At 31.1% G+C, this 15,825-nt stretch overlaps 1 protein-coding gene across 11 annotated transcripts in view; it reads left to right on the top strand.

The window, feature by feature from the left end:
- DMD (dystrophin) overlaps window positions 1-15,825 on the top strand; it is a 2,654,855-nt gene that overhangs the window by 1,334,508 nt on the left and 1,304,522 nt on the right. For all 11 annotated transcript variants that reach the window (XM_074391460.1, XM_074391464.1, XM_074391461.1 and 8 more), the window contains 3 exons: window positions 7,519-7,629; window positions 8,032-8,205; window positions 11,274-11,429. In XM_074391460.1, coding sequence (XP_074247561.1) covers window positions 7,519-7,629; window positions 8,032-8,205; window positions 11,274-11,429 — 441 coding nt within the window. The remainder of the gene's footprint in view (window positions 1-7,518; window positions 7,630-8,031; window positions 8,206-11,273; window positions 11,430-15,825) is intronic.

The raw sequence follows: 15,825 nt of genomic DNA, 5'->3' as shown, positions 1-15,825 counted from the left end.
ATGTTTCAATTGTTCCCATTCTGTTACATTTAATGAATTTTAATGCAAAAGCTTTTTAGCTGAAGCTGATATTTTAACTCAGACATGCTTTCTCCACTTCAATAATTAGCCCTTTATCAAGTGAAAATTAACCTACAACAACTGCAGTCTCCCAATTATTTCTATGTAACATTCCAAAATGTTCCCTAGAGTTTGGTTTACTCATTTATCTCTTTTGAAAAGTAATCATAATTACTTGAAAATATATATTTCTATGTTTAATTTTTGTGGGCATATAACAGGTGTATAAAGGTTACATGAAATATTTTGATACAGGCATGCAATGCATAGTAATCACATCAGGGTAAATGGGGTGTCTGTCACCTCAAGCATCTGTCCTTTGTGGTATAAACAATTCAGTTGTAATCTTTTATTTACTTAAAAATGTACAATTAAATTACTTTTTTATCATAGTCATCCTGTTGAGGAAATACTAGGTCTTACTCATTATTTCTCATGTTTGTTCCCATTAACCACTCTCTAACCCCCAATCCCTGACTACCCTTCCCAGCCTCTAGTAACCATCCTTCTACTATCTCCAAAGTTCAATTATTTTAATTTTTAACTCCCACAAATAACTGAGACCATGGGATGTTTGTCTTTCTGTGCCTGGCTTATTTCACTTGATAACCTACAATTCTATCCATGATTTTGCAAATGAAAGGATCTCATTATATTTTATGGCTGAATAGTACTCCATTGTGTACATGTACCCTGTTTTCTTTATCCATCCATTTGTTAATGGACATTTAGGTTGCTTCCAAATCTTGACTTTTGTGAATAGTGTTGCAATAAAACATGGGAGTGCAGATATCTCTTCAATATACTGATTTCCTTTGTTTTGGTATGTACCCAGCAGTGGAATTGCTGGATTGTATGGTAGCTCTGTACTTAGTTTTTTGAGGAATCTCCAAACTGTTTTCCATAGTGGTTGTACTAGTTTACATACCCTCCAGCAGCGTATGAGGGTTCTCTTTTCTCCACATCCTCACCAACATTTGTTACTGCTTGTTTTATAAATAAATCCATTCCAGCTGGATTAAGATTATATCTCATTGTGGTTTTGATTTACATTTCTCTTATCAATAATATTGAGCACCTTTTCATATACCCATTTGTTATTTATTGTCTTTCAAAACAGTGTCTATTCAGATATTTTGCCCAGTTTAAATCAGATTATTAGTTTTTTTTTTTTTTTCTGTAGAGCTGTTTGCACTCTTTATTTACTCTGGTTATTGATCCCTTGTCAGATAGGTAGTTTGGAAATATTTTCTCCAATTCTGTGGATTGTCTCTTCACTTTGTGGGTTTTATTCTTTCCTGTGAAGAAGCTTTTTAATTTGATATGATCCCCTTCATCCAGTTTTGCTTTGGTTCCCTGTGCTTGTGGGTATGGCTCAAGACTTTTTTGCCCAGACCAATATTTTGGAGACTTTCTCCCACGTTTTCTTATAGTAGTTTCATAATTCGAGGTCTTAGATTTAAGACTTTAATCCATTTTGATTAGATTTCTATATATGGTTAAGGATAGAGGTCTAGTTTTGTTCTTCTGCATTTGGATATCCAATTTTCCCAACACAATTTATTTAAGGACCTCTTTCCCCAATGTATGTTCTTGGGATGTCATCAAAAATTAGGTAATTGTAGATGTATGGATTTATCTCTGGGTTCCCTTTTCTGTTCCATTGGTCTGTATGTCTGTGTTTATGCCAGTACCATGCTGTTTCGGTTACTATAGCTCTGTAGTATTATTTAAAGTCAGGTAATGTGATTCCTCCAGTCTCATTCTTTTTTGCTTAGGATATCTTTGGCTTTCTGGGTCTTTTGTGGTTTCATGTAAATTTTAAGATTGTTTTTCCTATTTCTGTGAAGAATGTCATTGTTAGAAAATGCATTATTTTAATGGACTTTTCTATTATCATTGTCATTATTATAATTAAGAATGACATCATCTCTTAGGTATATTACAAGTAATATTAATTATACACAATGTACACTTTTCATTTTTAAAAGATTCTATTGTCAAGGTTATACAGAAAAATTTACATCCTTTACTTCTCTACTGGAGATTCTTGGCCCACTTTTTTTTTATTTTCAAAATTAAAAGTTTAACCTAAATTTGATAAGAAGCCACAGATACTTTTTCCTACAGAAATATGTTGATATACTACAAAACTCATATGTCAAGAAACAATGTATGGGAGACACTGAAATAGAATGTTTTCTTTGGCCTGTTGCGTATTTCTGATAAAAGTCAAAACTTCTTTAGCTGACAACATTTAATTTATAGGTAATATTTTTTCTAACTTACTCAACTAACGAGTGTTTTACAAAAAAGAGTAGCGAAAACTGTGAATTTCTTCTTTTTTACTTGTTGAATTGTTATAAAGTATGACCTGAGATGTTTCAACATTTTTTTTTTCTATGAAAATAATTACATGTTTTTGCATGTTCCTATGTTTGGAAAGTACATATCATCCAAAACCTTTTGGTATATTTTATTTCTTTACTTTTTAAGTATGTGTGAAATGTGGCTGTTTCCCTGTCTTGAAAACAACAACTTCAAGATTTCTACCTGTTTCAAAATTACTAATCTAACAGTGGTACATTCCTCCATTAATAATCAATAGTCTCAACATATTTTAATATTTTTTCTAAAATATTTTTTTCTAAATTTTTCCTTTCCTTGATACCACAAAAGTGCCAATAATTATTTGATATCATTTTCCTTATTTTCTTAAATACTTTAAACAACTGCAATATAATTTTGCTTGCTATTTTCTGTCATTAATTTGATAGATGAGAATGGTTTGATGAGGTAAAGCATGATTTTAAAAAAGCCCTGCTCTCTGCTCAGTTATTTTTACCCTTTGCCATCTTCAGTGGAAAAATGGTTAACTTGTTTTCACTTGTTTTATTTTTCTACTTTGAATATATAGTGTTATTTGTGACCATAATTACTGTATGCTAAAATGTCTTTTTTAATATATAATGGAATGATAAGCCCAAAATGCCTTTTTTTATTATAATGGAATGATTATATAATTTGCTAAATCTTCTAGTTGCCTTCTACATTTTTTCCTTTTATTATATTACCAAAATGTCAAAAAAGAAAATGATTACATTGTCTTTTTTGTGAGTGATTTTTACATACAAGATTGTGTGTTCTTCCCAGAAGTTTCAATAATACTCAGTTATTTGTACAAGTTACTTATCTATTTCACAATAAGCCTGCACTAAAGTGATAAGCATTTTTTACTTATGTGGTTCCAGAATAAAATTCTGAGGAGGTTAGGTAAAGTAAATGGTAAAACATATCCTTAGTACAGATTAAAAATTAACTATAATTTAAATGTAAAACTTGTGGAATTAATGTGTAACGCTGCTGGCAAAGTCTAAGTACCATGCATGTTTTACAGCTTGCCCATAGTAGAATCAATTGGAAATATAAATACATTTTATTTTATAATTTTAATAATGAATTGAATTATTATTATTGAATATGTTAAGTATATTGGATAGCCTTTTTCCAAATCTACTTGTATTATACACTCTGGTAAAAAAAAGCGGAAAGATAACATCATCAAAGTATTGTATCATTCTTGGATATGCACAATGTATATTAATAAATATTCTGAGAAGTCCTGTAGTATAGACACATGTTTATCTTTAATTTTTAAAATATGTTTAACCATAGGTTCTTTTTAATGCATAATCTCAATATATAAAGAAATTTTTATCTGTTCTACACATGTACCCCAGAACTTAAAGTATAATAAATAAATTTTAAAAGAATATTGGGGAAAGAAAGAATCAAACAAATGGTATTTATATGCCCCACTTAACATGGTGTCTCCATAAACTCAAAAAATGTTTGCTATTAATAATAACTAAAAAAAATTGAAAGTGAGGACTTGAGAAGACATTTGTTTACATCAGTATTATTTTTTAAAAAAGAGTTTTTATCTCTGATCATATTGGAACAGTACTACAAACATCAGAATTTCTCTAGAAATGCCTATAAATTATAAAATTCTCACATATATGATGTTCAATGCTGATTAACTATTTAATGTACTTCTGTAGATTTCAAATTCCATGGAATGCTATGTACTGAGCTCCAAATTGCCCAACCTTGCTCTCACAGGCTTCTTGGTTCTTCATATCCCGTGCCAACAGATAAAAGTCAAATGTTTGATTATATGTTTGTTAGTTATTGTTGTTGCTATTATTTATGACTTATGACAACAATATGGCTCATTTGGGAAAATGTGAAACTTATCAGAAAGGCCTGTGCTGCAGCTATCACTTATGCTGTCTTTGCTTTGCTCTGTAATGCCAAGCTTCTAGAATTTCAAGAGGCAGTGTGAAAAAAAAAATACAAATAAAAAATTCAATGCTGTGTTGTAGAAGGGTCTCCCACAAGTGAGAGTCATTGAAACTTAAGGTTCTATAGCTTCATACTAATTCCTCATCTAGATAGTAATTGTTACTCACATTCTGTCTTTCCTTCCATTAAACTAAGCACATACACTCTGCATGCCCCAAGCCTAATCTTTGCTAGCTTGTTTCCTACAGCCTAACATGAGATTCTATAGTCTTATTCTCTGATCCTCCAAAATCCTTTCTCAGCCATATGCTCGTTAAATTATGTCAGTTTCCTAAAAATCAACAGATCATAGAGCAGATATTAATATGTATCTTTCTGATCACAAAACATGAGTTTTTCTGTTATATTACATACATTTCTGCTTTGTAATTTACTTATCTATCTACATTCCACCACTCAAAGCTTCTGTAAGTATAGGGATAACAATTTTGTTCTCACTATGTGTAATTGAAAACTAGAAGATGAACAATTTATTGAATTGAAATAACTAAAGGCTGTCAACATACAAATAAGATTAAATTTTTGTTTTTTCCCCACAAATGTCCATCTGGAGGATACTTTTATTTTAAAATCATAATTAAAGAGGCAGTATAATTGTTTAAAGGGCAGCAAGTTTGCTACTTCCTGGTTATGTTACCTTGGGTTTGTTGACATTTCTACCTTCATTTGTAAATGATGATGATAAATACTTACGTTAATATGATTAGGAGATGGAATTAATTATATAATGTATCAGTACATAAGCTCACAGAAATGTCTGCTGTGGTCAGGATAGTGATGATGGTTTTTCTTTCCTTTCCTTTCCTTTTTTTTCCCCCCTTTTTCCTTTCCTTTCCTCTTTCCTTTAAATTTCTTTTTCTTTTCTTTCCTTTTTCCTTTCCTTTCCTTTTTCTTTTCCTTTCCTTTCTTTTTTTTCCTTTTGTTTTCCTCTCCTCCCCTCCCCTCTTCTCTCCTCTCTTCTCCTCTCCTTTCTGCTTTTCTTTGACTCCTCTGATAGAAAAGGTTAAACGACTATGTGTATGCTTCGCTTTTTTCCTCTACTAACCTTAGAGGCTGAGGGGATAGAAAAACTTTTAAATGCATGTACACAGATACTATTACAGATGTACAATTTGGGCACTCCACATTCTCTGAGTATATTCTTATTTTTCTTTTCATCAGTTTCCTTTCATAATCTCCGCAATAGCTATTTAACTTGCATCACTTTGAGTTAGACTCTACCTTGATTCTCTCCTCTCATCCTCAGCAGATACCAAGGGTTTTGTGCATATAAGGAAATGATATGTTATATCACTGATAACTTATGACTAAATATCTGTGCAAGCAACATAAACAGTATTTTTACATATACTGTTGCATCTGATCTTTTTGACCAAAACCAATGTAGTTGACTACTGAAGAAATGAGAATTTCTACTTTAACATCAACTCTCTTGTGACATGTATTAACTCCTCCATACGAGCATCACTCTACGCTGCATACTTCCATCAAATTTTATAGATTCTGTGATGTTTCTGGCTCTATAAACGTCATGCACTTAGATGGTTCCCTACCACAGATTCCATGGTACCTGAAGAAGAGAAACGTATCAGTATTTCTCACAAAAGGTAGTTATTCTACCAATGACGATCATGTATATGTAAATAAAATAAAATATGTTTATAAGACCATTTGCTCTCATTTATTTTAAGACAGAATTCTAACTGGGTAATTCATAATAATTTGCCTCTATAATTGTTAGAATATTCTAAGGAATAATAGTAAGGTATATATGTGAATTTATAACCTTGCATAAGGACCTCCTTAACCTTCTAGTCCATTTTCTTGGTATAATTCTCACTACTCACTTCAGGGCTATAGTTCTCTCTGTAAACTGCTAAGAAATACTGATGCTATTTTCTAATGATAGGTATCAGAATTGACTCCAACTGGTGTAAATTCATTTATACTACTGTCTATTATACAAATTGATCTGCATGATAATGTTATGTAACTGTGGTATAATTTAGTTACTTTTTTCTCTAAATTATAATAATCTAACAATGACTGAATTTAAAATTAGAATGATTTGACCACTAGCTGATTTTTTATGGATTTGACAGAAATAAATAAATGAATGTATTGTTTTGGTACCCACATGCTGCAGAAATCCATGCCTGTAACTGGCTCAAAAATTCACATGTTAAATGCAGAATATACTTTTCAATAGAACTTGATCAAAAATGCCTTTATTGAATGTATCATTATTGATATGTTTTGTAGTTATCTAAAATTCAAAATCAATGTCTGCAGGAAGCCATCAAATATCTAACCAGCAAATAGCAATACTAGTTTGAGGCATTTAACTTCCCTTTCTTAGATTCATAGCTTCCCTGGAATTTAACTGAAATAAGGCACCTAATGACTGAGTAAACAACACTAAGGCCAGGAATGGTGGCTCATGCCTGTAATCACAGCACTATGGGAGGCTGAGATAGGAGGACTGCTTGAAGCCAGGACTTTGAGTCCAGTCTGGGTCACATAGCAAGACCCTGTCTCTACAAAAAAATAAAATAAATTAAAATTTTAAAAATGTGATTAAGGAGTATTTTCCACAAGCATCTTTCTCAGTATATCTCATCTCTGTCACAGCTGAATCTTACAGGTTAAAATCTTGTCTTTGGTAACTTTGAGTTACCAAAGATTTGAGTGTAACTTCAAAGATAAAACATAACAATTCTACATAAAAGATGTAAATAGATATTGCCTATTTTTCACTGATATCTGAAATAGTTGTTATCATTGACTCAAAATGATTATTGATTTTTTTGTAATAATCCCATAGGGAAGAAATCATTTCGCTTTTGGTAATTTATGATAAGTAACAAATATTTATGATCATTTTATTTAGGTGATTCATACCTCGGCCTCCCGAAGTTCTAGGATTACAGGCATAAACCACCACTCTTGGCTAATTTATGATCACTTTAAAGGAAGCCACATGGTAGTGATCATTTAGGAGAGTTTCTGAATTTCATCTTCTTGGAGAGTTAGTTGGTCTTTGTGAAAACTTGCAGAGTGTGCTGACTAATAATGTGATCCTCCCAACAGAAAATCCAATCTGATTTGACAAGTCATGAGATCAGTTTAGAAGAAATGAAGAAGCATAACCAGGGGAAGGAGGCTGCCCAAAGAGTCCTGTCCCAGATCGATGTTGCACAGGTATATTTTATTTCAGAAGCTAAGAAACACGATTTTGTTGGGCATTATAACATCCTCCAGTCTATATTAGACAACTTAATTATTGGAAAAACTGGATTTGAGGGCATTATTTGAAAATTGCAATTTGTTCTCTAAACAATGAGTTTTTTGCTTTCTACATATTAAACATAAAACAGGTTAATAAATTACCATTTATTTAGTACCGCATTAAGAAAAAAATTTTTTCTCTCAAATGTAAGTTTCCTTGTGTTGGATAAATGAAAAAATATTGCTTTATTTTGTTTTTTTTTTTTTTAATGTTTGTATGTCTTCAGAAATAAAGGCAAATCTATTAATACAAATATGACCAGTTATTGTTTGAAAGGTAACTTAAATCGGTGCCTTTTTACATTATCCTTACAGAAAAAATTACAAGATGTCTCCATGAAGTTTCGATTATTCCAGAAACCAGCCAATTTTGAGCAGCGTCTACAAGAAAGTAAGATGATTTTAGATGAAGTGAAGATGCACTTGCCTGCGTTGGAAACAAAGAGTGTGGAACAGGAAGTAGTACAGTCACAGTTAAATCATTGTGTGGTATGTATTTTTGGTGGCAAATATGCAGGTACCCCTTGATTTACCTTATTAAGAAGTATCTGATGATGCTCTTTTGTAAAAGAAAATTGTTTTCAGATAACCATAATAATTATACTATATAATTTTAAAATTGAGAACAAAATTGACACATGTATTGAGCCACTTAATGCGTACTCTGTGTGTCTTTTTGAATCTATAATTCTGCTATGAACTGTGCAGAATATAAAAGGATGTTGCTTGTGTTTAATTTTTATGATTCTTTGAATATATTTTTAAATGGAAATCTAGAAAGGAAGTATATTAATCCAAAAATAGTAACAACAATGGTAGTTGCAATAATCCTAACAACTCCAGAAAAAATGAATGCCAAGTAAGCTGAATGACCTACAGAAGTCACCTTTATTTCTTAAGGCTACAGATTGCCAAAGAAAATTTAAAGACAAACAGCTGGTGAATGATAAAGCAAGTTTCCTATTCAGGTACTATTCATCCAAACCTTAATACTTTCCTTTAAACACCAGCAGTGGATATACACTGAAATGCCACAAGACAACACAGAATTCAAAGACATTGAAAAGTACAAATGGCCCGTAGCATAAATCTGATTTAAACTTTATATTATTGAGTGGTGTCCTATGTTGCTGTTATTGGAAAGTCACCAAGTAAGATGATTCCTCTTAAAACATAAAGCTGAGGTACAGTTATATCTACTAGAGTGTTATTATAACTTTACATGTACTAGCGACTATTAGAGTAGAAACTCACATAAAATGAAAACACAGAATGTTATTAACCTTAAAGGGAAAACTATTTAGCACTTGGCATTTTAAGTATTGTTTCTACATCTATTCCATAATATCGATGAAAAACAGATTCCATCAGATATATTGCTGTCATATTATGAATGAGAAACTTTTTTCTTTTTAACAAATATCTGAAAATAAATACATGTATTTCATTGTGAAAAATATGAGGTATTCTTATTCAGTAATATAGTTTCACAGTTCAAGCTGCATTTTTGTGGTATAATTAGTTTAATTATTCTTTCCCCCAAAAGAAACTTTTGAATAGAAATGATATTAGATAAGGAAGGAGAGGAATATATGGGAACGTATCGCATCTTAAATTTTACAAAAAGAAAAGAAAAGTATAAATGACCCAATTACACCATTCATGACTAGTATTTGCAAAGTGAGAGCTCTTTGTCTTTTCTAGAAATAGGTCTCTAATATTACTTCATAAAACGTGTCTATCAGTAAATATGAGCTGAAAACAATCTCACCTGTGTCCGGCTGTGACAGTGTCCTGCGTCAATACAAAGGAAAACTGCTTCAGACACTTGCTTAATTGGCTTCTCATTCTAGTTTAAATGTCAGGACCGATTCAAGCAGATCTTTCATAAGAATATCCTTTAGTTGTTTTCATTATTTAAGTACTTTGTGGTATATACCATAATCATAGTCTTGTCTTCAAGAAATGTTTGTCTATTTACAAAAATCTTACTGACACGAACACAAAGATGAATAATATTTCTCCTCTTCGTTTATGAATATTTTATTTGCCTATTGAATGAAATGATATTAATGGGTAACAGTACCTTGGGTGAACTTTCATCATAAAAATAAAGCATTTAGATTGTTTTAAAGTTCAGAGAATAAATAATTTAGAAAAATCTCTGATTCCAAACTAACATATTTGATTTCCAACATAATAATTAATTTCAGTGCTTCCAAATACACAGATATTTTTGTATCTTCTAAGACAAAAGTAAAATGAAGTAAAAAATCATCTGGAAAGCTTAGACAGAAGTCACAATTATTGATAATAAAGGGATGTAAATAACAGTCATCAAAGGGAGGATTATTATGGAAATATATTATGCATGTAACATTAATGAATCGGATAATTGCTCAGCCTTTACAAACTGTTTTGTTTTAGATATTACTTTTAAACTGAAAAGAGAAATTAAACCCAGTTTTTGTTCAAATTCCATAAAAACAATTACCTACTAGCAAGTTTAGTTTTTGGTAATACTAAAATATGTACTCATTGTTCAGATTTGTGACTAAGCAAATTAAAGCGGAGATACCTAATGTAAACTACTACTATATACATGTATACATAAATACACAACAGGTATATATTTGAATACATGGACACATACACACAAACACATGCATTTCTAGAAAAATAACCTCAAAGCAAAATTAAGACATCAAGTGGTGTTGGAGTGGTGTTGGTGGTATAATTGTGAACATAGCTGTCTTCCAAAGTTATGACACTTGTCTTATAATGCTTTTATATAGCAATCTGTTTTTGTGAGACAGTATGTGTGTGCTTTATAGTTGTGATGTATGTGTAAATTTTAAATAATTTTATGTCTTTTTTTGTCAGCACTATTAAGAAAAGTAATTTGTGTAATTAATGTTGAAAATGACCTCAATTTCTTATATATAATACAATATATATATTAAAATTATGATCTATTTATTTAGAGGTTTTACCCTGCTAATATGTAAATACCGTGAAAACAACAGTGAATGTGTGTGTTTTGGCCACCACTGACTTCCCAGTGATTCAAATACTATTTAGTACATAACCATTCAGTAAATATCTGATGAATGAATTAATTAATTTATCCAAATTTGTGGCTAGAATTATATAACATCAACATTTAAAATAGAAATCATGTAACATTCAGAATTGACATATATAATCTTGGATTGAAGATCTAACTAAATAAATATATATTTATATTAAATATATATATTAAATAAATAAATATATATATCTCTCTCTCACATGACACATGCATATATATGATTAACCCTTAGTGTAATAATAGCCGCATATTACACATATCTGCATGTATATAGACAATTAAAATATATTAAATCAACAGAAAATGCAAAAGCCAGATATTGGCCACTGCTGCAAAAGGCTACTCTATTAAAATTCCAAACATAAAATAGCAATTAAGAGGATCTCTATTTCCTTCTGTTAATAATATTATGAAGTAATTTAACTCTACTGCTTATTATTATGTTTTGTTTTATGTTTAAACTTAGAATTTGTATAAGAGTCTGAGTGAAGTGAAGTCTGAAGTGGAAATGGTGATAAAGACTGGACGTCAGATTGTACAGAAAAAGCAGACGGAAAATCCCAAAGAACTTGATGAAAGAGTAACAGCTTTGAAATTGCATTATAATGAGCTGGGAGCAAAGGTGTGTACATGCTGAGACCACAAATACTTCTTTCCACTTTCCTTATAAATTGTAAAGCAAAGGGCAGTAAATTATGTATGATTAGAGTCTCAGAAATTCTTAACACCTCTGTCTCTCTTTCTCTCTCTCTACACATGCACACACACACACACACACACACACAAACATATACACATATTTCTATGTGCAATGCTTATTAAGAAACAATAATTAATGAGGTTCTACTCATTTAGATTGAAAATATGTAACACTCAAGGAAGCTTTTACTGGTCCATCAGATAGTTCTAAAAGGGTTTCTTCGTTCTAAACGTTTCTTATTTTCATTAGATAAATTTACTTATGATGACTTGAAGACTAGTAAATATTATAAAATACTGTATCTGTTTATAGTTAGGTCTAATGTAGTTAACATATTCCACATTAGATATAAAAAAAAAGTTGGCACATTACACAGTAATTATTGCCCAATATGGCCAAGACTTGCAAAATCCACCACACATGACTAGTAAGATACCATGGATAGCCAATTAAGACCTATGACTCTATAATTATTTTTGTATCATTGCCCTGATCAGAATCTCATGACCAACTCCATCTTACTGTTAATTAAAGATACCTACATCTCTTCATCTCCTCTTTCTAAAACTGTGGGATGTCTACGATAGTTTTCTCACTTCCCTCAACTTACATGTTCTATATAGATTTAGAGTTTTCATGGTTTAAAATTATGATAGTAAGTAATCTCTTCACTTTGTCATTTGTTTCCTATGCTGAGCAGAAGGATTTTAGTTTGATGCAATCACAGTCATGTAGTTTTGCTCTTGTTGCCTGTGCTTTGGGAGTCAGATAAAAAAAAAAAAAGTTTGCTTAGAACAATGTCACAAAGCTTTTTCCTGTTTTCTTTAAATCATTTTATAGGTTCAGGTTTTAAGTGTTTAGTCCATTTGAAATTGATTTTTTTATATGGCGTGAAATAAGTGTCCAATTTCATTCTCCTGCATTTGGTCATCCAATTCTCAGAACTATTTTTGAAGAGAATGTCCTTTTCTTGGAACCTTTGTTGATAAGTTGATCATAAATGTGTGGATTTATTTTTGGGCTATTTTTTTCCTTTGGCCTATATGTCTCTTTTTATACTACTATCCTGCTCTTTTAATTACTAGAGCATTATAGAATATTTTTGAATCAGGTAATCGTGATACCTCCAGCTTTTTTCTTTTGGCTTCAGATTGCTCTGGCCCTTCTGGGTCTTTTGTGGTTCAAAATGAAATTTAGGATTATTTCTTCCACTTCTGCCAAAAATGTCACTGGAATTTTAATAGGGATTGCATTAAGTGTGTAAATAGCTTTGAGTAGTACAGACATTTTAACAATATTATTTATTCTAGTCCATGAATATGGGATATCTTTTCCTTTCTAAAAATAGACTTCTAACATTTTAATTTCAGTCTGACTGAAACAACTGAATTTCATGGAGGATAAAAAATTATATTTTTACAACTCAGGTTCTCAACTTTAGTGAATAGAGCAACATCACTGATAAAATTGTCACTTCATCTAGACTTAAATGTAAATGTCCGTATTTGAGAAATAGCTAAAGAGAGGCAGATTTCTAGTATCTCACCCTGAAAGTAGATTGACGCTTATATCTTGAAGATATTAGTTGTAAATTCCCTATCATAGAAAGTAAATTTTAGATTTAAAATTAAATCTAGAAATAACCATTTTTATTAGTTGACAGTCTTGCTTTTATATTTTAAAAACCCTCTATATGTGGAATGTTTTGAACAAGTTTGTTGACATCCTATGACAAAAGATTCTCTTAGTTTGTTACACAATAAGGAACACTGATATGCAATTGATAGGAAAGCATTATGATAATCTTGAAATAAAATAAATTTCAACTGCTTGTTTGGTCAGTCTACCAAGATATCTTTGGAATGAAATACCTTTATATCCTCTAGAGAAATTTATCATTGCTTTAAAGGTCATCACAAAGAGAAAAGTTGTAGCTGCACTAGATATCTCATTCCAGTGCTTATTAGTTTTCGCAGATGCCAATTATTTCACATTTAACATCATTTATGAAAGACTGAATAATCTCTAGTCTCAAATAAATTAGAGATTAAATAATCTCTGATATTAATCCTAATGCTATAGCTTCTTCAGTTTTGGAGACATATTCTCTTTATAATTATAAATTTAAAGTAATATAAATTTATATTAAAGTTTTAAATAATAAATTTTCATTTTATAATTTGACCTGTGTGACTTTATACTAAAATAACGTATTGATATTTTTTAATTAAGAAAATATATATTTCGGAAGAGAGGAGTTTCTCGGTTTTCTTTTTAAAATAATACATATTTTTGTGTGTATGTGGATCTTGTATTTGTCTTAGGATTTCTTTTTTTTTTTTTTATTTTGAGACAGAGTGTCACTCTGTTGCTAGGCTAGAGTGCAGTGGCATGAGCTCAGGTCACTGCAACCTCTGCCTTCTGGGTTCAAGCAATTCCCCTGCCTCAGCCTCCCAAGTAGCTGGGACTACTGGTGCATGCCATCATGCCTAGCTAATTTTTTGTATTTTCACCATTTTAGCCAGGATGATCTTGATCTCCTGACCTTGTGATCCACCCACCTCAGCCTCCCAAAGTGCTGAAATTACAGGCATGAGCCACCACGCCCAGCTGTCATAGGAATTTTAACAAAATCCTTGCAAGAGTAAATTTAACATAAAATAACAAACTAAATCAATTAGAATTTAAAACAATAAAAGTGACATTAGACAAATAATAGTGCCCTGAGTTGTTTATTATTCAGAAATGAATGATTATCATAATGATGTAAAACCCTATTTATTCCAGAATATTCATATTTGAGAGCTTGTGTTTGTTCTATTTGGTACATAATAGTATCCTTAAAGCAAAATTAAAGAAGTGTGAAGAAATCATATTTAATAGTATTATAGAATACAGCAAAAACATAGACCAAAAGTTTATTTTTGAAGTAAATATTGATTTAGAAACATTTATGATTAAGGGATTATGTATAAATGTCTTCTTACAAAAATATTCTAAGTCATGTATTCTTTGGCTGAGAATAAAAATATTGTCTGATTTTGGCTCTCAAACTATTTTCAACAACAGAGGCTTTGTGTAATAAAAGCAAAGGCAACAAAGGGTATTTTATTACTCTATTCTTTTTACGTAAGAAGAAATCCTTCTCTTTCTATGACCTTCAGAAATTTACATGGTTGTCTCTGCCTCAGTTCAGTATGTTCCTTTTTTGTAGTAATCAGCTCTGGCTGCCATAACAAAATAAAATAGACTTGGTGGCTTAAACAACAGAAATTTATTTCTCCAAGTTCTGGAGCCTGGGGGAGTGCAAGATCAAGGTGCTGGTCCGTTAGATTCCTGAGGAGAGCTTTCTTCTTCTTGGCTTACCTTTTCACTGTATCCTTAAATAGCGATGAATGAGGAGAGAAAATGTAATTAATTTCTTAGGAGATGTTAAACCTAGCACCATTGATGTAATAATGACTATAACCTCTTTTTATTTCCCTATGATCTAATTTTTATGGAAATATACATAAATAGCAATACTAATATCCCCTAAATACATTTTTAACATCATGAAACAATGACTACTAAAACATTTTACTGCAGGTGACATTCTGTTAAATGTATCCCTTCCCCACAAACACACACACAGTACAAAACTCAATTTTCCTTAAGATGGCAGTGTCTCCTGTTTTTCAAAAATGTGTGTTTTTATTTAGCTGGAAATAAACAAAGTGAAATAAATAAAAATTAATAATGCATTAGCCCTGGGACGATAGAATTTCTTTGAAATACTGAATCTGGAATCATTTTTTTACCAATAGGGCATAGGAAAAAAATAACTATGCATAGAAATACACCATAAGGTATATTTTCCCTCAACCTCCACCCACCCCAACAACACAAATAAAATTCTTGCAGTCAAAAGAGCAGATGCTTTTACTTAGGAAAAAAAAAATAGAATGGAAAATTTCTTAAAATATGAATTTGCAGCCTCAGCAACTAAATGTTTTCTAAATGCATGCATACCTATGTTAAAGAAACTAATGAAATTTGTTATTTGGAATTGGAATTGTTATCAAGATTCCAGAAGGCTCATTTTGATTGTAGCATTTTAGGTGCTTTATACATATTTTCATCTTTGGTGTTTTTCTTGCTTATAGCTGGATTCTTATTTTGGTTGTATGCACATGCACACGTGCACGTGTGTGTGCATGCACACACACACACACACACACCAGTTAGTGATAACTATTATGCCTAAGGAATGATACACAAATATATACTTGTGGTGTTGGTGATAGTATTGTTTTAACCAATTCCATTACAGATGAAA

Source organism: Saimiri boliviensis, chromosome X (genome assembly GCF_048565385.1).
Source record: "Saimiri boliviensis isolate mSaiBol1 chromosome X, mSaiBol1.pri, whole genome shotgun sequence".
Lineage (NCBI taxonomy): Eukaryota > Metazoa > Chordata > Mammalia > Primates > Cebidae > Saimiri > Saimiri boliviensis.
The sequence above is the reverse complement of the archived record's forward strand: the minus strand, read 5'-3'. Positions and strand labels throughout refer to the sequence as shown.